General features: G+C 35.9%; 1 protein-coding gene across 4 annotated transcripts; it reads right to left on the bottom strand.

Moving 5' to 3' along the window:
• Nucleotides 1–1217: 1217 nt before the first annotated feature.
• Nucleotides 1218–24718, bottom strand: LOC127419238 (glucose-6-phosphate 1-dehydrogenase-like). Of its 4 annotated transcripts, none has more exons than XM_051660487.1 (13): nucleotides 24681–24718; nucleotides 20508–20629; nucleotides 12655–12692; nucleotides 12457–12565; nucleotides 12152–12369; nucleotides 11669–11827; nucleotides 11364–11489; nucleotides 10501–10594; nucleotides 8310–8496; nucleotides 5508–5743; nucleotides 5166–5242; nucleotides 2897–2989; nucleotides 1218–2813 (listed from the first exon to the last, which is right to left on the bottom strand). In XM_051660487.1, the coding sequence occupies exons 1-13, from the start codon at nucleotides 24703–24705 to the stop codon at nucleotides 2723–2725; spliced, it is 1575 nt and encodes a 524-aa protein (XP_051516447.1). In that variant the 5' UTR covers nucleotides 24706–24718; the 3' UTR covers nucleotides 1218–2722. The 4 variants fall into 4 exon arrangements, with proteins under 4 accessions (XP_051516447.1, XP_051516450.1, XP_051516449.1 ...); XM_051660490.1 differs by having other exon boundaries at nucleotides 20508–20625; nucleotides 24681–24702; XM_051660489.1 differs by lacking the exon at nucleotides 24681–24718 and adding an exon at nucleotides 24474–24665.

Here is a 24718-nt window from a genome sequence, read left to right as displayed (position 1 = left end):
AAAAAGTTGCTAATATAGCCTAATCCTTTTATTTCACTTCAAAGCTTATGATTATTGTTCATGGTAACCAAATAATAATATCCCTAGTTTAATTTTTTTTATTTTTTAGAATCGATATTTTTGTGTGAGGATCGATATTTGATACAACATCAGTATAGGAAGTACTGATACTTTAGGATCGATCTGCCCGTCCCTAGTTTACAGAAACTAGACAGGTGTGATATGTCATTGCACCTCTTTCAATGTCTTTCGGGGAATAGGGACATTTTCTGCTTATTTCATAGCAAAATACTACATATATATATATATACAGGGTTGGGAGGGTTACTTTTTAAATGTATTCCACTACAGATTACAGAATACATGCTGTAAAATGTCATTTGTAACGTATTCCGTTAGATTACTCAAGGTCAGTAACGTAATCTAAATACTTTGGATTACTTCTTCAGCACTGGTAGATTTTTTAACTTGTTTTGACTATAAAAACTCTGTAAATCAAATTGATCTTGTTTTAAGGATTTTTAGATATTTTTACAGGAAAACAACTCAAAAATTATCAAGAATATGATTTTTGCCCTAATATCAAAGGTCTTACTAGAAAAAAATAAATTATGATCTAACGTGAATTTTCTTGATAAAAAATATGATCATGCCTGGTAACATGTGCATGTAAAATGGCTAGAAATAGCATTTTAGCTTAGCGTAAAGCTGACAATTTACACAAGGTTTCTTTCTATTTCTTGTGCTCCAAACTTACTTCAAACTTACTTCTCTGTCTGCTCGTATGAATGTAACACATCATAAGAAAGTGTTTCACCGCTGTTCAAAAGCACTTTGGATCGCATCATTTATATGTATAAATGTTTTCTATCTGAAAGGACTAAATATTAAATGAAACAAATGACAATAAAATGCAAAGTAATCTCTTCAGTAATCAAAATACTTTTTGAATGTAACTGTAGTCTAATTACCAATGATTTAAATTGTAACTGTAGTGGAATACAGTTACTTATATTTTGTATTTTAAATATGTAATCCCGTTACATGTATTCCGTTACTCCCCAAACCTGTATGTATGTATGTATGTATGTATGTATATATATATATATATATATATATATATATATATATATATATATATATATATATATATATATAAATAATAATAAAAATCACTTAAAGCAATTTTAATGACATAAAGGGCATGGTATGCATCATTCATTTGAGTTATTTGGTATTTTATTTATTTTACAGCCTGGTCACTCACAACGCTCCTTAACACTAACTTCTAACAACTAAATACACATAAAATTTATACATTATTTCAATAATGGCTTTATCAAAAGAGGTCAAACATAAGAGGAGAAAAACAAGTAAAACAACTGAAAGGACCAGACAGCTACAAAACATGAAGCAATGACACATTTGAGGCATCTTAACTACTTTTACTATAAAGCATTGTTATCTATTACAATAAAATAGAAAACACTGGGCATAACTTTTTCAGAAAAAGTTAAATAACTCAAAGATGCATAAATAATAATAATAATAATTTCAACAACCAGAAACCAAAGCTTAAAAAAAATAAAATAAATACATTTCAACAACCAAACCAGCAGTTTTTCCCCATCTGCTGATAAATACATCACTTTTAGACACTCTGACAGGATGTTAAATTCAGTGATGCCAGAACCTTCATTCAGAGACACAGCTCAAACATATCCTCGTTACACAGGTAAACTAACGACAATAAAAAAAAATAGCATTTTCTTTTTCTTTTTTTTTCCTTTCTTTTTTTTTTTTTGTCTGACTTGTCAAAAACAATAGTAAGCAGAAAGAAACCAGGTCTGAGTCAGGCTCACTTTATGATCGATGTTTAACATTGAACATCTAAACCCATCTATTATACTGTTAAAGATTATAATGTAAAAAGAATGTACTGAGGGATGTAGCATGTAATGTATGTATCTGCTACAATAAATGTTCGTTCGGCCTAACAACGGGCACATTAAGACATAGTATTTCATTGATCTAGTAAATGTTTTTTTTTTTTTTCCTGTAACAAAGGAGCCCACATTTCTATCCCCTGCATGTATTAAAAATGGAATCAATGGTTCATGCTGCCATTTTTAACCTTTACAGTGTTGTAATACTAATGACATATTTATTATAAACTTGTTAACAGTGGTAAAAGCAGTATGAATAATACAATTATCTTTACAGGGGTAGATTTGTCCTTTTAATCACCCCTCTGCCCATAAAACACATTGGAAATCATAAAGATCAGCACACATAGTTTAAGACTTGTGGAAAGTTGAATGCACAACTGAAGCATTGTTCTTAGGATGTAAGAACACAAATTAAACATAGGGAATGACAGCACAGAATAAAGTCTCTTTACATCAGAATGTTGTTTAGCTCACTGAGCACAAAATATGAATGTTGTTCAGCTTAAGTGAATAAGTCAGAGAATATCCTATAAAGAATGATGTATCACAATGAGCTGGTTATAACTACTGTGCATCTAAAAGCATAACGTAAAAATAATAAACTAGTTTGCTTATTTTGTTTCTTGGTCCAGTTTTAAATGCAGTACTCACACAAGAGTGCATCTTCAAATACATTTTTAAGTGCCTTAGCCTTGTTTTTCTCCCTCTTATTTCAGGCACTCAACCTGATTTTTTTTTTTTTTTTTTTTTTTTTACAGGCTTCAGCTTCTCTTTCACAGTTTGTGTGGGTTCACCCATTTATATGTTCCCGCATACCGGAAACCCACTCTCTGCACCAACTCATCTGCCTCTGGAGGACCACGGCTGCAGAGAAATCCAAACACAGCGTCAGATATGCTACACCTGACTCCTTGGAAAAATGCTTTGCAAAAATAAACTTGTCTTACCTTCCATATTTGTATTGGATGGGAGGTGTCTTCTCCCTCTCTATCTGATGAAGGAGAGGAGTGAAGATTCTCCAGGCTTCTCTCAACTCATCGCTTTAAAAAACAAGTCAATTTCAGCAATGGTGCTTCCATAATTTCTTTTCCATAACATGCTGATGTGCCAATCTACGTTGGCACAATGCTGCCACATACTTATTTTTTCACTAAATTATGTCATAAAAACAACATCTTCTCTCATAATAAAAAGATAATTATGTCATTATAATAACAAAGTTAAAGTTCTCGTAAAAACCCCAAAAATAATTTTTACACTTAAAAACTGACACATTCAGCATATGGTAACCTTGGCACAGTTTTTTTTTTTTAAATGATTTATCTTTATTTTATTCTCAAAAAGAAATGTTATCATGTTTAAGTAAACAATGAACAGTAAATTTGGCTTTTGTGAATTGGTTGTTGGGCTGTAATTCTCAAAACATTCTCACTCAAAAAATAAAATAAATTAAGATTTATGCATTTCAATTTTTATAACAAAATGCAATCAAATTCAGTTGAGTAATCTTTAATAAATTACAATTAAATAAAATAATAAAATAAATCTTAAAAATAAGCTAAAATAATTAAGTTCATTTAGATTCAGCAAATGCATCAGAATATTGATGCACAGTAGCTTTACTTCAAAAAGTTTATTCATTGCACACTTTACTAAAGGGATAGTTCACCCAAAAATGAAAATTCTCTCATTATTCACTTACCTTAATGCCATCCAAGATGTGTATGACTTCTTTCTTCTGCAGAACACAATTAAAGATTTTTGGAAGAATATTTCAGCTCTGTAGGTCCAAACAATACTAATGAATGGGTGCCAACATTTTGAAGCTCCAAAATCCATGTGAAGTCATCATAAAAGTAATCTATATGACTTCAGTTTGATTTGATAGGTGTGGGTGAGAAACAGATACATTTTTAAGTCATTTTTTTTTATCATAAATTCTCCTCCCTGCCCAGTAGGGATGGTATATATATCACAAAGAATGTGAATCACCAAAAACAAAAGAAGAAGAATGTGGAATTGAAGTGGAGACTGACTGAGCGGGGTTGGAGAATTTATAGTTAAAAATGACTTAAATATTGATCTGTTTCTCACCCACACCTATTATATCACTTCTGAAAACATGGATTAAAACACTGGAGTCATATGGATTACTTTTATATTGCCCTTATGTAGATTTGAGTTTAAAAATGTTGGCACCCATTCACTTGCATTGTATGGACCTATAGATCTGAGATATTTTTCTAAAAATCTTCATTTGTGTTCAACAGAAGAAAGAAAGTCATACACATCTGGGATGCCAGGAGGGTGAGTAAATTTTGGGAGAACTATTCCTTTAAGTGTTAAATAAATGTCAACCAAAAACAATATTTTATTTTATTACTGTCATTACAATGCCTCTGTACTTTTGTTTAAAGGCCCGACAAAACAATGGATTGCATATATATTTTATATTTGTTGTTTAAAGAATGATTGATGATAGACAAGTGCACGAATGATGAACAATCTCTCATAAACAAGTTCAATTTATTTATCATAGGCCTATGCTCACATTTGTAACATGTAACAACAACTTTTAAAATTTTACACTATCATAGCTTTTTGAAGGTCAATTTGTGTTAGATAGCCCGACGTAGGTTTTTGTATGAATGTTTGGAAAAACTCCCTAGGGTTACACTTAAAGTCTATTCAAATATTATTGTAATTTGATTATATTAAATTCAATATAAAAAAAGAAAAGAAAATTTTATTCTGGTCCTTTTTGCAAACGCTCCAAAACGTCTCAAGACTAGTACTCTAATTTGATTAACTACTTAAACTTAAATAAAAACTTAAATATAATATAATATAAAATAAATATTACATTTCCGTCTTTTTTGCAACCATGTCTGGCCTTGTCCACCTTAAATAACTATAAGCACAGGTGGGCTGCGACATGAAGTGATATGTAGTAGTTTGTCAATTACAATTATATATTTTAATTGTAAATTGATTGTCAGATAATCAAAACATCTCGCTAGAAATGGCAGATTATGTCGTTTTTATTACATAACTACCTCATTATTATTACGAAAAAAAGATGTAATAAAAAATAAATTGATATCTCGTTATTACAACATGATTGAGTGAAAAAAATGATAAAGTATGTGGCAGTATTGCACCACCATACCAATCACATCCAAAGCGATACATCAGAGATCACGGTGGTAAATTCACCTGCGTACAAAATGCATCTGACTGCCACAGAATACGTCCAAAATCAGGCGTTCATAGGCATCCGGCAGCTTAACATCCTAAGTATGGGACAACATAGAGATTTAACAAGATTTTTACATTTTCTGAAGAATGTGTGAGTGAGTCTTGCCCAGACTAGCTGCCACTATCTAGTGTGTTGTAGGTGGTTGACAAGCAACATCAAAAACCTTCTTTTTTTAAATGTACATTTGGATATCATCATCGTGGCAGTTCATGCCATGAAAGGACTTCAAAATCTTTTAAAAACTGGTCTTACATTTTTTTTTGAGTCTGTGTAAAATCTATGATCTGTATCTGTGTTACCCTGTATCTGCTGTGGTATGTCAGATCCAGCTCTGTCTCTTCAGGGCTGAAATAGGCTCCAGGCTTTTTGCTCATCATCTTGGTATAGATGGCCTCATTAGGCTGCACACGCACCACCAGCTCGTTCCGTCTGCACTGAGAGTTAAAAATGTCTCCAGGAACATCAGTAAACTGCAACCGCACCTCAGCCTTCCTCTCATTCAGAGCCTTGCCACAACGGAGAATGAAGGGAACACCTGGACAGAGAGAGAGAGCAAACTGAGATCAGGAGTCAAACTGGCTTTGTCTGACTCACCCTCATGTTATTTCAAACCCCAATGACTGTTCTACTCTTGTTCCTCAAAACATTCTTTGCCACAGTTTTCTGCAATTAAATCAGGACAAGCTACTCAACATAGACATTCAAAGATTACAGTCTGAATATCTCTCTTGACTTACATTATTTGAATGCTCCTCAATGATGTCAGTGTAATATTTGCATACTGATTAATATGACTGACAAAGTAGTTTAGTATACCTTCTTACATTCTGTTACATTAACAGGTCAACTATTAAAACAACACAACGGTTGCTTCTAATATTCCAGAAATAGCAACAGTATACTGTTTCAGCAAGGTTTAAGGTCTTTGGACAGGACTCTAAATATTTGCTAAATACTGCATCAGTTCTATTGGGTTAATACTTTGAGCTTTGCACACACACATACTGTATAATGTACACATATTTTATAAGCTACATAGTATTCATGTACTGTATAATAAACATGCAAACACTTCAAATCTGGTGTCACAATCTAGACCTCAACTTAAACTCAATTTAAAAAACGCTGATCAAACCATTCAGTTTGAAATGTTTCAGGAATTTGAGCCACCTTATGGCAGTTAATATATTCCTGGGTTCCCACCCTTTGCAAACAATTATTTTCCATGACTTTTCTAATAATTTGCATTTCTGAATGTGGATAAAAAAAAGAAATACTATAAAGAAACATTATAGAATTTTTTTTTGAATAACACAAAATAATTAATAGATAAATATTTTAGAGCACATTTTAACAAAAAAAATATATTTTAAAAATTTATATATTTAAATGTCTACTATTTGTATGATTTAATTCATTTCCATGGTTTTTCCAAGCCAGGAAATCACTATTTTAAAATTCCCTGACTTTTCCAGGAATATACTGAATATATTCAAAGCAAAAAATGCTTTCGAAAGCTGAAGTGTGTCATTTCTTCATAACTACTGCCACCATACAGAATTGCAAACCTGCCATTGGTCGACTAAACCAAGTATACCTGGCTGCAGCTTGCAGAACGGGGAGGGGCAACACATGGGGCAAGACTACACGTGTTGCTCCGCCCATAACTTATTCTCATTGGCTCTGTCATCTTTCATTGGTGTTACATGATACAAAATGTGAAAGTAGTTGGTGTTAAAATAGTTTAGCGAGATCATTTTATAGTGCTGTGGCTTGTTAGTGATATATAATTGTATTGTGCCTCACAGGTCATTGCAAACAAATGTAGTTAGGACTAAGTAGCATGTTTTTGTTTCAGAGCGCAGTAGTCGTCTTAAAAAAACATGAAGGCAAAATTACTAATCCTACTATGGTGAAGATTTAACTCTAATAATAATGCGGACGTAGTTTAGCCAGACAATTTTGATTATAGTGATATGACTCATAATATGACATTGTGTTGTACCATGTCATTTCAAACAAATGTAATGGGACTGAGTGGCATGAACTGATGAACAAATGAATTGATGATGTGCCTGTCATTCAAATCTGTAAACCTAACATTGTGCAATTTCACAAAGCCTTCATTATAATGCAAAATTAATTAAATAAATAATTATAAAATATGATAATTAATTAATATCACTATAGATGGGAAATAAAAAAAAAAAGTGTTTCAGTAATGTTTTACTCTCAAACTGTTAACACATCAATTATGACCACATCAACAAAGACCACATTTCCTTTCAGGTATGTCTGAAAGATCACCGCACCAATGAGAGTAAGTTATGGGCGGAGTGACACATGTAGCCCCGCCCCATTCTGCAGGCTGCAGCCAGGTCCTTCTCGGATAAAGATCCTTCTGGTGGCACCATGATGATTCTAATTGCCTGTTTTCTGTTTCTGGTCTGGCGACGCAACATAAACACTACCAAAGAGCGATCCAGACAAAGAACAACAACCATTTACGTATTAGTTGGAGTAAAAATGAATTTCAGGCTCAACTTGTGCAGTTGTTGACAGTCATAACAACTCAAAGTAGTTAATGGTATCAACGTAACTAAACTTGGACCATCAATTCATGTCATCTACACACTCAGGTGAGCCACTGTCAAAAACAACGGTCATCGTGACTCTAAAGTACTGGGTCAGCACTGCGGAGTCACATGCTTTTTTTGATGATTTTTACAAATGCAATACTCTAAACATCATATTATCTGCTAAGAACATACGCCTATGCGAGTGAAATCACTGGAGCCTGGAAAATGAAAACAGGTATTCATTATGAATTGTGGAACACTTCCGGGTTCAGGAAAAAGGTGGTTAGTCCTGTCCTACCAAACTCTGGTTGAGCCAGTATTACTGTGTCAGACAGTCAGGATGCTCAAACAAACAGAAGAATATTTTGATAGCGCAACAGTTTCACAGTGTTGCTTTTGTCATGCAATCATCTTACAAATGGATTCCTTGTAGTTGACTCTGCATATTAAGCCAAGATAGGTGAAATAATTTTTACATAAAAATGAATAAAAAAAAAAATGGCTTTAAGTACAATCACTTGCCATCCCAGCGTTCATTCTTTACATAAAGCACCGCTGTGGCAAACGTAGCCTGAGTGGAGCCTTTAGGGACAGTTGAGTCGTCTAGGTAACCCAGTTTAGCATCACCCTCTCCTTCTGGATCTCCCATATACTGACCCAACACCACATCTGACAGAGAGACCGGCTCAATGCACTTCAACACCTTCACCTGTAGAGAGGTACATAGAGAGCATTACAAAACAGGAGAATGTTCTGAAATAGTATGGATACTGTGCATGATGTGTGAATTTTCCATATGCAAATAATAACCTAGGTGACCAACTACATCTGACAAAATGAGCAGTATACAAACAGAGCATACTGCACAGAATACAGTATACAATTTACAAAGCAGTACACTCCAAACACAGGCATGTATTACCCATAATAAATATCTAAAAATCAATTCTAGTATTAACACAAAGCTTTACACTATCCCAAAACATAACCTTGAAGCCATCACCTCATACTATGCTTGTAACGAACCACTGACCAAGAATCAAAGAAACCAAAAATCACAGGACTTAATGACTACAGACCTGTCGCCCTGATGTCTGTGGTCATGAAATCATTTGAGAGACTGATGTTGGCCCACCTGAAGAACATCACTGGACCCTTTCTAGATCCCCTTCATTTTGCTTATCGAGCAAACAGGTCTGTGGATGATGCAGTCAACATGGGATTGCATCATGTCCTGCAACATCTGGACAGACCAGGGACATATGCAAGGATCCTTTTTGTGGACTTCAGTTCGGCTTTCAACACCATCATCCCAGCTATTCTCCAGACTAAATTACACCAACATCTCTGTTCCCTCGTCTATCTGTCAGTGGATTACCAGCTTTCTGACGGACAGGCAGCAGCTTGTGAGAAAGGGGAAACTCACTTCTAGCACCTGTACAATCAACACTGGTGCCCCCTAGGGATGTGTGCTCTCCCCACTACTCTTCTCCCTCTACACCAAAGAATGCATCGCCAAGGACACTTCTGTCAAGCTCCTGAAGTTTGCAGATGACACCACTGTCATCGGCCTCATCTGAGATGACGATGAGTCTGCATACAAGGGAGGTTGAACAGCTGGCTGTCTGGTGCAGTCAAAACAACCTTGAGCTGAACACGCTCAAAACGGTGGAGATGATTGTGGACTTTAGGAGAAACACCCAAACACTGACCCCCCTCACCATTCTAAACAGCACTGTGGCAGCAGTGGAGACATTCAGGTTCCTGGGCACTACCATCTCACAGGACCTGAAGTGGGAGACCCACAATGACTCCATTGTGAAAAAGGCCCAGCAGAGGTTGTACTTCCTTCGCCAGTTGAGGAAGTTCAACTTGCCACAGGTGCTGCTGAAACAGTTCTACTCAGCAGTCATTGAGTCTGTCCTCTGCACTTCAATAACTCTCTGGTTTGGTTCAGCTATGAAATCAGACATCAGAAGACTACAAAGGACAGTTCGGACTGCTGAGAGGATTATTGTTTGCCCCCTGCCTACACTTCCAGAGTGAGGAAAAAGGCTGAAAAAATCACTCTGGACCCCACTCACTCTGCCCACTACCTTTTTGAACTGTTGCCTTCTGGCCGACGCTTCAGAGCACTGAGCTCCAGAACCGTCAGGCACAGGAACAGTTTTTTCCCTCAGGCTATCCATCTCATGATCAGTTAAAACTGCCCTACTGAGCAATAATTAATTTGCAAGACACAGTTTAGTCTTTTTTATATTTATCCAACACATCCAACCTCTTCTGCCATTTCATTCCTCTGGAAAAAAAAACAAAAAAAAAACATTTGCACTGTACATTACAGATAACAGATTTGTATTAGATTGCACTACGTAAGTGTATGTATCTGTGTGTGTATGTACATATGTGTATAACTATTTTTTATTTTTTATTATTATCTATGTCTTGCTGCTGTTTTTGTATTGTTTTTGTATTGTTGTACACTGGAAGCTCCTGTCACCAAGACAAATTCCTTTATGGTGTAAGCATACTTGGCAATAAAGCTGATTCTGATTCTGACCATTTATGTGAAAGGCTAACTGAAAGACAGCGGCGATGGTTGGATATATTTGATACTTGATCATCCAGGCTTATTTCAGGATCATTTAGATAAGTGGCAGATGAATGCTGCAAGGGACGAGTAAACACAGATATTGGCCGACTGGCTCGTTACCTTCTCATCTCTAACATCATCAGAGCTGGTGGAAGCAGGCTTCTCCATGGCAACCAGAGACAGCATCTGCAGCAGGTGGTTCTGCATCACATCACTGAAGACAGAGGCAGAAGAGAGATGACAGAGAAAAAAAAAAGAAAGGAATTAATTCATTTACAAATCATGTTAGCTTGTAATATTAAAATCCATTCAGCAGGGAAACTGCACCTCATGCAGCAACATTAAGAAATATTCTGGGTTCAATACAAGTTAAGCTCAATCGACAGCATTTGTGGCATAATGTAAAAAGTGAAAAGAAAAAGTGTAGATTTATAGTAAAAAAAAAAAGGACTTAAATATCGATCTGTTTCTCACCCACAGATATGGATTTTACCGCTGGAGTCGTATGGATTACTTTATGCTGACTTGTGTGCTTTTTGCATTGTATGGACTTACAGAGCTGAAATATTCTTCTAAAAATCTTCATTTGTGTTCTGCTGAAGAAAGAAAGTCATACACGTCTTGGATTTCATGAGGGTGAGTAAATGATGAGAGAATTTTCATTTTAGGGTGAACTAACCCTTTACTGTGGTCAATGTCACAAATTTGTTGACTCTTGATTAGTGACCAAGAAATAGTGGAGAATCTTAAATATTTCTTAATTTTATGTAATGTTTGCTATGTTTAAAAAATGTCACAATCCAATAACTTGTTTTTCTAAATTCTCAATTTTTTACCCCACTGTATTTCGTCTTTTCTTTCTGAGACATAGTAGCATCTTTAAGGTGTATAAGATCAGGATGTGTACTGTAGGTATAACAGGCACTACATTATTTTCCACTTGCAGAACATAACACCTAAAAGTCTTAAAAAATTGCACTAACCGAATGATCCCAAAGTCATCAAAATATCCACCCCGGCCCTGGGTACCAAACGGCTCTTTGAAGGTCAGAACCACACAGGCCACACTGTCCCGGTTCCATATGGGCCCAAATATTCGGTTTCCAAACCTGTAGAAGATGGAATCCTGTGACTTATGGAGCAAGAGAATCCCGATGGTGTTTAAACCTTAATTATGCACAAATGACAACTGTGTGTGACAGCCAGTGAAAAGCAGGAGGCAGAGAGGGATTAAAAGAATGATAAAAAGAGAGAGACAGAGAGAGACAAGGGAGGGAAAGAACCATACCTGAGAACCATAAGGTTTTGGACCATCTCTTTGCCTAGGTAGTGATCTATGCGGTAAATCTGGTCTTCAGTGAAGAGAGCAGAGAGGTGATTGGATAACTCCTCTGAACTCTGCAGGTCATGTCCAAACGGCTTCTCCACGATTATCCTGTTCCAGCCTCTTCCAATCAAACAAACAGATGATGCATTTTAAAAAGGCCTTAACTGGGACAAAACAAAATATACAGATATTTGGCTTATATATTAGTTTAGAAACTACTTGTAGTTAGATCATAACATAAATTATAACTAGAGAGATTGTAAATTTTTGGAGGAACATGTGAGCAGTGTTTGCCTCTGCAAATCTTGCCATCATGATGTTGGAAGTGGCCTGACAACTTTTGCGCTTTACTTGGGTGTTCTAGGTGGTTGCTTACTGGCCTAGGCCAAAAGAGTTCACCCCCAAGTCAAATTAATTGGCCCAAATAATGTGGCTGCTCCTCACTTTGTGCTCATGCAGTGATGTTTGATGTTCTTGGTCACATCATGGTAGACGCTAGGTGGCAGGGCCAGGTAAAAGAGGCGGTTGGTTTCAGCTCCGCCCGGCAGGGACTGTAGGTGGGTGTTCAAGTTAGCGAAAGAGGATTCGTCCACATACTTCCCACTGATGTATGAGTTCCGACTGAAGAACGCAGAGAGACGCTCTGCTTCAGAGTCAACCACCTAAAGGGGTGAAAACAGGGGGCATTTATACACACACATGCTGCATATGGACAAGAACAGATACGGAGAATCTATGTTAACGGTGACCTTCATGTAAGGCATGCAGGCCAAGCGAATGGAATCCACAGTCAGGTCAGAACGAGCAAAGCCGACAAAATAGGTCTCTTCAGGGAGAAGACCATCTCGGAACAACCACCTTCCAGACAGAGAAAGAGTAATATGCAATGTATGCAGACAGAGGCCTTAAAATTTATAAATAAAAGCATATCATTTCAGAGTACTCACCATAACGTTGGGTAGATTTTCTTTTTGGCCAGATCCCCCTATGAAGAGAGCAACATTTATTACATTTAAAGCAATAAGTTATGAAAGGCCATGCTAAAGTGTCAACATAGTCAGTTAATCTGGGGTCGACGGACGCACCGGCACGTCCTACTGGATTTGTTCCGCATAACAGCGGAAACAACTTAAAATACTCCGTCATGTTTTGGGCATACAGATAAGTGTAAGACATCATTAGAAACTATAAAGGGTCTACTTTTATTTGTGTACACTCACAATAACAACAAAACCTTGTGCTTTTGTAAAATAAAGAAAATAAACAGGGTGTGCTTTCAGCCGTCTCTGTCTCCGCGAGCATCTTTCTGAAACACGTCACAAAAATGAACTGAAACTCCACAAATATTTATCACACAAACATGAAACATATGTCTAAAGAAAGCTTAAAATGTCTACTTTTAAATAAAACAATTCAAATTTAAAACAAATATTCTCCTGCAATGTAATCTGTATGAAACAAAGCGATGTACAGTTTCTCTTGGCTCAGCTAATTATCCCTAATGAGATCACACCCAACAACAGAGTGTGTTATTCATAAAGTAATGTGCTGAGGCGATCAATGCAAATGGTAAATGCCCCCAACAGTGCCTTAAAAAGCATGAAGTTCATTCACTTTTCTGCACGTTTGGAAGATGGCATGCTACACAGGTGAGGAAGCTCTACAGATGGTCCTGGATAGTGACGAAGAGTTCACATTTTCCTCAGAAGAAGAGCGGGAATCCGACGAGGATCGTTTGAAGAGCGTCTTGATCCAGCCGAGGATACAATTTTGGTCATTTAGTTTACCTACATATTAGTTGACATTCTATTTTATATAAACATGTACATATTTTACTAGTTGGACTATTTTCAGACTTGCCAGACAGGATTCAGAGTATTGAAATTTGAAATATGTCCTAATAGGCAAGTTTTAGTTACATTTAAATGTTGTTTCGGCTAAAACAGGTATTTAAATTGTATGCTGTATAATATCAATATGATGTAATATGATATAAAAATAATATGAATGTTTAGATTATATTTTAACTAGTGTTTATGCTGCCTCATTATCATCAACGAAGCTTGTGCTTGCAAATATTTGTTCGGGTGTAAATGTGTAAAATGTGCTGTAAATATGCCCATATTAGAAAATCAGCATATTAGAATGATTTCTGAAGGATCATGTGACACTGAAGACTGCAGTAATGATGCTGAAAATTCAGCTTTGATCACAGGAATAAACTGCATTTTACAATATATTCAAATAGAAAAATTATTTTAAATTGTAAAAATATTTCACAATATCACTGTTTTTGCTGTATTTTGGATCAAATAAATTCAGCCTTGGTGAGCAGAAGAGTACCGATCTAAAAACTTTTAAACAGTAGTGTAGGTCTAAAGTTTTTAAGTAAAGTCTTTATGTAAAGAAAATGTATAGTCAGATGACTTCTTTTAACTTAATAATCATTAAGTCTCCTCACATTCATTCTCTCTCAGGGGAGGGGTCTTTGTCTTCTCAGGTGTGAATCACATTAATATTCATGATTCATGATCATCCACTCCTCCTCGCATATGGCCTTTCTAACACTAAAAGTGTCTTACAAAAGTTAAATGACTATATTGTTTTGTATGAATGAGTGATCAGGATGATTTTCACATCATTTTTGTAGCACAAACTCTAGGCTACAATATCCAGTTCTCAAAAGTCTTGTGAACAAATGTTTAGTATGTGTTATATGGCCTTATTTCAGTGACTTTTCAAAAACCACGCATAAACGTTATTTTCTCAAAAATACAAACATGTACATACATGTTGTTCACATATTATTGTAGCCCAGTTTGTGCTGAATACAGTGTTATCAGTTATCAGATGTTCTAGATCCACAAAATAGCACAGCCTTGAATACCTTGTTGCTTTTAGACAATGGTTACTACACACTGAAAATATTAAAGCATAGGTATATCATTTCTGCTCCACTAGCGCCACCAAATGGAATTGCAAAATAATATGCCCCGGTCTGCTCTGTTGTTGATCAAACAAACAGATAACCCCACCACAACTCACGCCATTGGACGAGTCAACGTTATCGTGTCGGAATGAATGGGTCGCTCTAAACAAAGGGAGAAATTTTTATAGCACCACAGAGACAGTGTTTACAATGAGAAAATTAACCTACAAATGGCTTACTTAGTTGTCTCTGCATAAACTGGGATAAGAGAAAGTATTTTAACACAAAAATTTTACAAACTTCAACTTTAAGCGGATATAAGAATGTTCTTTTTTTTCAGTAAGTTAAGTGCCATCCTTCCTCTAGATGATAAAGTCCCTGATATGTAAACCAAGGTAAAGACCTTCATGAGTGCTGCAGATTGATATACACACTGCAGCTAGTGAACTGGCATTTTATGTCATATTTTGTACTATATTGTGTATTTTGACACAGCTAAAACACTGACGAATCAGAATCCAGGACTGGAGCTAACGATTTTATAATGCGGTTTACAATGTTCTTCATTTACCAGCTACATTGTACAAACATCATACAACAGAGCTGATCTGGGATCAGCGTTAGATGATTTAAATAATGATAAACAAAATCATTGTGCGCTAAATGATGAAACAGAACTGTTCACATGGGCCCAACAGCAGCAATATTTCAAGTCTGCCTTAAATGTGGCAACCCACAAAATGAGAACACTGTTGGGAATTTATCGACTTTTATCACAAGGCTACTGTGACTTAGTTGTGACAAATAATTTAATACCAGAACAACCAAAATAGTCATTAAAAACCCTATCAAAATAAAAGCTGTGTGATTAAGCCTTTAATCCATCTATATGCAATTTTACTCTTAAAGGAATATTCCGGGTTCCATATGTTAAGCTCAATCGATGTGGCATAATACTGATTACCACAAAAATGTATTTCGACTCGTCCCTTCATTTCTTTACAAAAGCAAAACTGGAGGTTACAGTGAGGCACTTTCAATGGAAGTGAATGGGGCAAACATTTGGAGGGTTTAAAAGCAGAAATGTGAAGCTTATAATTTTATAAAACACTTACATTAATTCTTCTGATAAAACTTGTGTGTTATTTGAGCTGTAAAGTTGTTTAAATCATTTTTTAACAGTCATTTTATGGTTTGTTGACATTACATCGTCATGGTAACAAAGTTGTAAAATTGGCTATAACTATACATAGAAAAGGTTAGTAAGTGATTTAATCATTAAAATCATGTTAACATGTTGTTTATGTCTTGTTTGCAGGGACATTATATATATATATATATATATATATATATATATATATATATATATATATATATATATATATATATATTCATTTTTGTCAGATAAAATGCTGTCTGGAGTGAACATTTCCCTCCCTCTTAAATTATAAAATACCATCTGCTTCTGACTTGCAATAGCAAGTAGCAATTCTGCCTACTTAGACACATCCGTTCAACACCTATGATGCCCAAAAACACCGTCTAGGTAGCCAGCTCCATAGGTATTGAAACACAGCCATTTTTATTTAGAATCACAATGCAGCATGTAACAATGAGAGCTGACTAAAGATGACAACAAATGCAAAAACAAAAAGCAAAATCCTGTATAATACCACTTGCACCATGTGACTCAAATGTCAAAGACATCAGTTTTACTCCACACCCATCTGAGACATGAGAAACACACTGTACACAGTGAAACAGCAATGTTCTGTTTGTCTAGCCTGAGATATGTCATGGTAGGCGTCCCATATCTGTTGATATGCTATATGAGGGTGTCTAATCATTTAGTCTATATTCTACATACTCTGTTGGTCACTTCACAGTTTGTTATAGTGGAAAGCACTCAGTAAGGGTGACATGATAAAATCCATCCACACACTTCAGAGCATGTAAACTTCAGCATTGGTAATCCATCACAGTAAAACACACAGTAGCCAGATAAACTGAATGTATTTGTTCTAATTATGACCACGGCGGTTCTGATGAAAGTTGTATGCTTTTGTTAGTTACTGAGGAAGGTAGTCTCCCGACGTTTCCTTTTCCACCACTTAAAGGGACAGTTCACCCAAAAATAAAACTGTAATCTTCTACACACCTTCATGTCATTTGAAATCAGTATTATGTATTTTCTCCCAGGGAAAAAAGACAATATTTTGCAGATTTTCAGGCCACTCTTTTTCAAATGAAAATTCCCTCCCTGCCTCTCTCTGTCAGCTTTGCCATGTTTCCACAGCACCCATCTCAAACATCACACAGCAACCCTTCCACTTCTCTCTTTCCACACCTGCTGAATGAAAAGTGCTGACGATAAGTGATATTGAGTGATCCAGCTCACTAGCACCGCTCCTAGTTAAAAACCCAAACAATTAGGACAGGAAGCCAGCAGACAATGTAACAAAGCTCTTTTCACAAAGCTGTTGTATAAAACTGGACTAATACAAATTGTACAAAACAAGGCGGAACAGGGGAAAAGCTAGTCAAAAAGAGGAAGAGGGATATTATTTACAAAAAAAAGGCACTACCATCAGGCCTTGGCAGAAGTGTAAAAGCCTGACCAATAGTAGGGTAGTTGACTTTAAATACTTTTGGGAAGTTGACATGTCCTTTTGGTTGTTATATGCTGTACTACATCTAAAACTATTTTTAACAGAAATTTGCGAATTCTTTCATAATTACGATTAGTGGTGGGTAAAAATAATGTTTTTCCAATTAATCGCGATCTTCATTTGAGCGATCTCGATATCGATTCTTAAATCCCAAGATCGATCTCTCTCAGTGTGCAACCCTCCACTACAATGAGAGGAAATCACTTGCATTTGCAAACAAATGTTGTGCTATGCGACTAAAGTGAATATATTTGGCAACTGGCTGGTAAATGTTTACATTTCACTCACCAGTAATTGTGTAGTTTAGTTGTGAAGTGTTCAACAGCGAGATCCTTTCACTGAGTGTTGAGAGTAAAAGTTATTCTGTGTTCAAAGACGAGATCCACACAACCCATTTGTCATTGAATACGGTCTCTTTTAATACCCTTTCTGTTCTTTACAGTCAGTTGTTGATCAAAAACAACTACAATTTTTTTTTTATTTTAATCATGCAACACACAGATGAGTTTAAGCCATTTGAGTCCTCTCTAGTTTACAGAAATGCAGTTTTTTGTTAAGAAGACAGTTTTAGCACGTGTTCAACAAATCAATGTAAATACCTGTAAATATAAATATGTAACATTCATTAAAATTGCATAATAATATTATAAATATTATAATAATAAAAATTTAAATAATATATGAAATATAATATCTGATTTATTGATTGAATAAATTTGTTCATTTTTAAAAAGCCAAAATGTGACCAATGATGAAAAATTAATAAAATATAATTGGTAAAATAAATATTTTCCTAATGTACCTAGTTAAAAGGTCCCCTGTATAATTAACAGCATTAGCTGGGAGATCATTTCTTTTATATGTAAGCAAAAGGGACATTATAACTGAAATAAACCCATATGAATCGACACTGAATCTAACTGAAATCGGAATCGAAAGCTTGTGAATCAGAACTGAATTGGGAAATCTGTATCAATACCCACCCAGTCCTAATTACAATGCATGGAATATTTGTACTTCGCTGTAATTCATTTGTCACACCGCAGGACCATTGAAAATGAACTAGTGAAGGCTAAAAGGAGATTAAAGATGATGAAAACTTAAATAGTGACAAGTTACGAGGGACCTGGGTAGCTCAGCGAGTAAATACGCTGACTACCACCCCTGGAGTCGTGAGTTCGAATCCAGCGCATGCTGCCAGGTCTCCTAAGCAAACAAATTGACCCGGTTGCTAGGGAGGGTAGAGTCACATGGAGTAACCTCCTCTATAATGTGGTTCTTGCTCTCAGTGGGGCGTGTGGTGAGTTGTGCGTGGATGCCGCGAAGAATAGCATGAGCCTCCACACGCGCTATGTCTCCGCGGTAACGCACTCAACATGCCACGTGATAAGATGCGTGGATTGACGGTCTCAGACACGGAGGCAACTGAGATTTGTCCTCCACCACCTGGATTTTGGCGAGTCACTATGCCACCACGTGGACTTAGAGCGCGTTGGGAATTGGGCATTCCAAATTGGGGAGAGAAAAAAAATAAATAAAATAGTCAAGTTACAGGACCAAAAATATTGGAATCTATTTTCTAAAATAATTTTGCATTCCCACACAATAGTTTGCGCTCCCTTGTAATACGTTTCGCACTCCTTCTGTAAATTTTGTGATAATGGTTTTAAATCTCGTAGTTGAACTAGGGAACTCAAAAACAATTGCATGCGAATGCAAAGCTTTTTATACGATAAACTATTTTAGAAAATAATTACCCTCCCTGTCTTCTTAGGGGCTTCATAGTACATTTTTATCCAAAATGATGTTGATAAAAAAGGTAGTTGCACATTTTATGGGCAGTTAACACTGAATGCATTCTTGCGCTAAAAAGTTAGACACACTGAAACTAAATAAACAGAACGCAGGTATCTCAAGACGTGCTTTTAAAAGTTGATGTTCTTTTTAACCTGACACAGCATCTAAAAAACGCAGTGCTCCTGCACAAGACACAAAAAAAAAAATAACACAGAGACACAATTCAATGGTCAAAGATGCCTGTCTAGCACATTTTTAAAACAACTGAAAACAGCACACATGAATGCAAAAACACAATCAGTGTGAACGACCCCTTATGCATCAACTACCCAGTACAGAACCTTAACCTTTTGCATCCCTGATCCGGTTTCATTATATTGCATTGTTCAGCATCTATCAGAGTTATGGTTTTTGGGGGCCTTGGTAGCTCAGTGGTAAAGACGCTGGCTACCACCCCTGGAGTTCGCGAGTTTGAATCCCAGGGCATGCTGAGTGACTCCAGCCAGGTCTCCTAAGCAACCAAATTGGCCCGGTTGCTAGGGAGGGTAGAGTCACATGGGGTAACCTCCTCGTGGTCGCTATAATGTGGTTCTCTCTTGGTGGGGCGCATGGCGTCTCCATGGTAACGCGCTCAACGAGCCACGTGATAAGATGCGCTAGTTGACGGTCTTAGACACGGAGGCAACTGAGATTCATCCTCCACCACCCGGATTGAGGCGAGTCCTTTGAGGCGAGACTTTGTCCAATTCCCAATTTGCTCTTTCCAAATTGGGAGAAAAAGTGGAGAGAAAAAAAAAAAAAAAATCTGGTTTTCATTAGTTTCGTGCCAAATCCTAATAAAGGCTGACCAGATAAGTCTTTTTATCCGGCCAATCAGAGCTCTGTCAGCGCATGTGACCAATCATCTTCCAAGGCCATAAAGTGTTCATGGGCTGTGAACTGAACTGCTAAATGACAAAACCACTGTGTACGGTCTGGATAATAAATACTGCATAAGCCCTCATTTTTTGATAATGTCCTTCCCGGTTGCATAATTTCAGTTTTACTTCCTTCAAAACACATTCAGGTCAGTTGTTCAGAGGAATCTGAAGATATTTTTCCCCTTCATTGTGTACACATAAAAGGTTGTTGAATTGTAATTTTTTTTTATTTTAATCATGCATCACACAGAAGAGTTAAAGCCATTTGACTCATCTGTGTGATGCATGATTAAAATATGTGTAATGATTTATGTGTAAACCTAAAGTATAAGGTACCTCTAAACTAATAAACTTACAGCACATGAACAAGGATTTGTAGGAAATAGGAACCACAACATTTCATTTATTTTTGGTCCAATAAGAACTATCAAATCTAGATAAATGAAAATAAGAGGATAACCATGCGCACACACACACTGACTCACAGAGGCACCCATGATGATGAAGATATGTGCGTCGGACTGGTGAAATTCCACATCATCATGTAGTTCTTTCCTCAGCTGCCCAAACACTTCGGAGCGAGAGAGTGGAAGGGTGCTCATCCTGTCTGGAAAAAGGCCGGGACAAAGATTAAAACACAGATCGGTCCAGACAGTCACATTAAATAGCACTTTGTGTTCTGCAGTTTCTACAGAAACCAAACCCTCCACACACTGACACACATAACAGTTGTTCTTCAAAAAGCATTTCCACCAAGGTTGCCCCATTCGCACACAGTAGGGTGTCAAATGCATTATAAATGCTAAATATAAACAGACAACACACAGGGCAAGGTTGATTATTAATGACAACATAAACCAAAGTCGGAAAACTTGTTGCCCCCAAATAAATTTGATAAGCTCACCAAAAAGCTCACTGATTTGGGAGATTTTGTGCCAACTTTGGTGTGTGTTTCATAGATATACACTGGTGGCCAAAAGTTTGGAATAATGTACAGATTTTGCTGTTTCGGAAGGAAATTGTTATTATAATTCACCAAAGTGGCATTCAACTGATCACAAAGTATAGTCAGGACATTAATGATGTAAAAAACAGCACCATCACTATTTGAAAAAAGTCATTTTTGATCAAATCTAGACAGGCCCCATTTCCAGCAGCCATCAATCCAACATCTTATCCTTGAATAATCATGCTAAACTGCAAAATTTGGTACTAGAAAATCACTTGCTATTATATCAAACACAGTTGAAAGATATTTGGTTCATTAAATGAAGCTTAACATTGTCTTTGTGTTTGTGTTTGAGTTGCCACAGTATGCAATAGACTGGCATGTCTTAAGGTCAATATTAGGTCAAAAATGGCAAAAAAGAAACAGCTTTCTCTAGAAACTCGTAAGTGAATCATTGTTTTGAGGAATGAAGGCTATACAATGCTTGAAATTGCCAAAAAACTGAAGATTTCATACAAAGGTGTACACTATAGTCTTCAAAGACAAAGAACAAAAGAACACTCTATTAGCATAACATAAATATATATAAATAAAAATTTCCAACATTCTTTTGAATGTCCATGTACTAAAATAAAATATTTGATGCCATGAGTGTACCTTCATTTACTATTACTAATATTTTGAATGGCCATGGAAAATGAAGTAATTTGATAACAATTTTACCTGGTCGCAAAAAGTAGTCCGTTAATTTACCTGATGAACTTTCACCTTTTGCTGACCCTTTATTCTTTGCAGAGCTAATGTGTGCTTCTAAATCACTTGCACCTTTATTAGCAACTGACACATAAGTGCCAGCTTTACATGTCATACATTCTGCTTCCCATGGATCTCGACCTGGATGAAAGCATGGGAATTTTTTTGTGCAAATCTTCTGTAAATTTGCACTTTCGTTTCATTTGCTGCTACTGTCAAGCAACTGTTTGATGCCGAACACAACAGTGCTTCGTGCGTTCGTGGAGAGATTGACAGGCAGGAATTTGGCCAATAGTTGCTGCAAGCCTTTTATAATCGACCAATTGGTGTGCGAGAAGGCGGGACTTACAAAGAGGGGTTAAAGCAATGCAAATATGCATGCACACACAGTGAAGTATTAGACCAGATGCACATCATAATTCAAAAAAAAAAAAAAAAAAGAGGACATACGTTCACCCTACATTAGACAACAGATAATTGGAAAAGAGTGTTATGGATCTTAAACCTATTGAGCTTTTGTGGGATCAGCTAGACTGTAAAGTGTGTGAGAAGTGCCCGACAATAAAGCCACATCTATGGCAAGTGCTACAGGAAGTGTGGGGTGAAATGTCACCTGAGTATCTGGACAAATTGACAGCTAGAATGCCAATGATCTGCAAAACTGTCATTGCTGCACGTGGAGGATTTTTTGATGAGAACTCTGAAGTAGTTTAAGAAGTTCTGAACATTTTTTTTTAATTGTAATAGTCATTTTTCACGTTATAAGTGTCCTGACTATACATTGTGATCAGTTGAATGCCACTTTGGTGACAAAAAGTACCAATTTCTTTCCATAAGAGCAAAATCTGTACATTATTCCAAACTTTTGGTCACCAGAGTATTTTCTAGTCATGCACCTGCATCAAATCTAAAAACCATTTTTTAGAGGTGCATGTTTTCCATGATTTCTCAAGGTTAAATATGATACAAAACTGTGCACCTGGAACTTCAACAAACTCCATAAAATGTTTGCATTTAGGTATTTAACAAGCACTTATTTCTTCCCTGGGATGGTTGACATGACAGGTCAAGCAGTGACAGTAGTGTCCTGAAGTGTGACATGCTATCCTTCATCTAAAGCTATTTAACAACATTTTTCTAATTTTTCTATAATTATTAGTCATGCAATTTTTATGACCTCAAATTAATGAGAGACTACATGGAATATTTGCAGTTTCATGTGTAACTCTGCCAAAAGGCATTAAAATGTAATAGAAATTGTGATCTGACACAACACCTGCAAACATTCATTTATATATTAAATATTGTGATAAATGACGGGTCGATGACGCGACAAAAATTTTTGTCCGCATCTATCAAGTTACTCAAAATGCAATTCACACAAAAAAAAATAACTTCAATACACCTGATGAACAACACATTTTTCAATGTTGAGAGTTCAAAGTTGTTTTCATATTTATTTATTTATTTATTTTTTCTGGGGCTTGAAGTTAAAAAAGTTTCATTAAAAGCCAAAATTCTTGAAAAAAATAAATGGTACAATTAGTAGTTTGGAATAATCTTTTATTTATTATTTACAAAAAAATAAAAAAATAAAACAATTTTGTTTTACATTTCTAAGCAATAATTTTGAACATTTTGTCAACTAAATCAATGTCATCAAAGGTTTAAAAATCAGATATTGACATTTTTAGGAAAAGGCATGTTTTGTTCAGGTCAAACGGAGTAACCCTAAAAATAAAAAAAAACATTTTGACTCAAAAATGCATATTTGTAAAAAAAAATATAATAATAATAATAATAATAATATATATATATATATATATATATATATATATATATATATATATATATATATTAAAGTTATACCTTACAAATATGTTGTGTTATGATCAAGTTGTGTACAGTACATGCAAGTGTATTTAAGGTGCAAAGAAAGTATTTTAATACCAAGTAGTATTTTACTTGGTTACAACACTTGACATTTTTGAGTAATTAAATCGAATTATTCAAAAAGAAAATGCTATGTTTTTCAAAAATTTATAAAACCAACATGGGCACAAAGATCACATTTCTACAAACTCGACTTGTGTTTTAAACTAAATTTTTAAAAGCACCCTTACCACCCTTGTTATTTGTCAATGACCTGATTTTAACCTAAAATATTAACGTTGAAAAAGTAAATGTCCAATTTCTTACTAATGCGGAGCCATTTGTATGTTTTCTATACCACAGACACACAGTACTGACAATGACTGCTCTGACAGTTCCTTCAAATGAATATAAACACATCTAGACATCTTCTACAACTATTCTGCACTGGGATGATACATGTAGTCCTCCCACTCTGATCAGGGACAGTGGTGTGTGCTCTCTCTGTGGCATACGGGGGGAAAATGCACACATAAACATTTCCTAAACTCTGTAAACAAAACCACCTCCCACAACCCACAGTCTGAACTTACTATAATGATATTAACACAATCCCCTATTTAACAGGGCTCAGTCACTGGAATAACAGTTTGCTGGACACACTTAGACTAGCAGGTTCCCTCTGTTTAATGATTTTATGTAAAGTATCACATTCACAATCACAACATATTCTAGGCTTCATGCACCTCGACTATTCAGCCTTTGATTTAACATCAAACACTAAAGATAACCGATTAGTTGTGTTTAGAGACAAGAGAAAAACAGATGCATTGCACAATCCAACACACTCACTCCATGAAAACTTTACGCTACTTACATTTAGTGCTTTTTACCAAACAGGACAAACAATGGCAGGATTTAAAGGATAAACTTAAAGAGAGTGGTAGAGGCTCGTTGTGGACGAGCGGAGAGATGGGGGTAACTACACGGACTACAGCAACATTTCTTTAAAGCAGTTTCCTTCTTCCCTGTTAAAATGACACTGCGGAATTCTGTGGTTTTATTGGTGGAGAGTAAAACTCACCAGCGCTCGCTCGAGTGCCCATCATCGCTGGTGACGAG

This window comes from Myxocyprinus asiaticus, chromosome 28 (genome assembly GCF_019703515.2).
Source record: "Myxocyprinus asiaticus isolate MX2 ecotype Aquarium Trade chromosome 28, UBuf_Myxa_2, whole genome shotgun sequence".
NCBI classification, from domain to species: domain Eukaryota; kingdom Metazoa; phylum Chordata; class Actinopteri; order Cypriniformes; family Catostomidae; genus Myxocyprinus; species Myxocyprinus asiaticus.
This window is presented reverse-complemented; position numbering and strand designations above follow the sequence as displayed.

What these genes read in the sequence shown, in the direction of transcription:
- LOC127419238 (XM_051660487.1), bottom strand. Translation starts at nt 24,705, where the DNA reads ATGATGGGCACTCGAGCGAGCGCTG. An exon ending in TCATCATCATGGGTGCCTCT is followed by an intron (nt 12,693 to 20,507) that starts GTGAGTCAGTGT and finishes CTCTCTTCATAG; the next exon opens with GGGGATCTGGCCAAAAAGAA. An exon ending in GATGACTTTGGGATCATTCG is followed by an intron (nt 10,595 to 11,363) that starts GTTAGTGCAATT and finishes CTCTGTCTTCAG; the next exon opens with TGATGTGATGCAGAACCACC.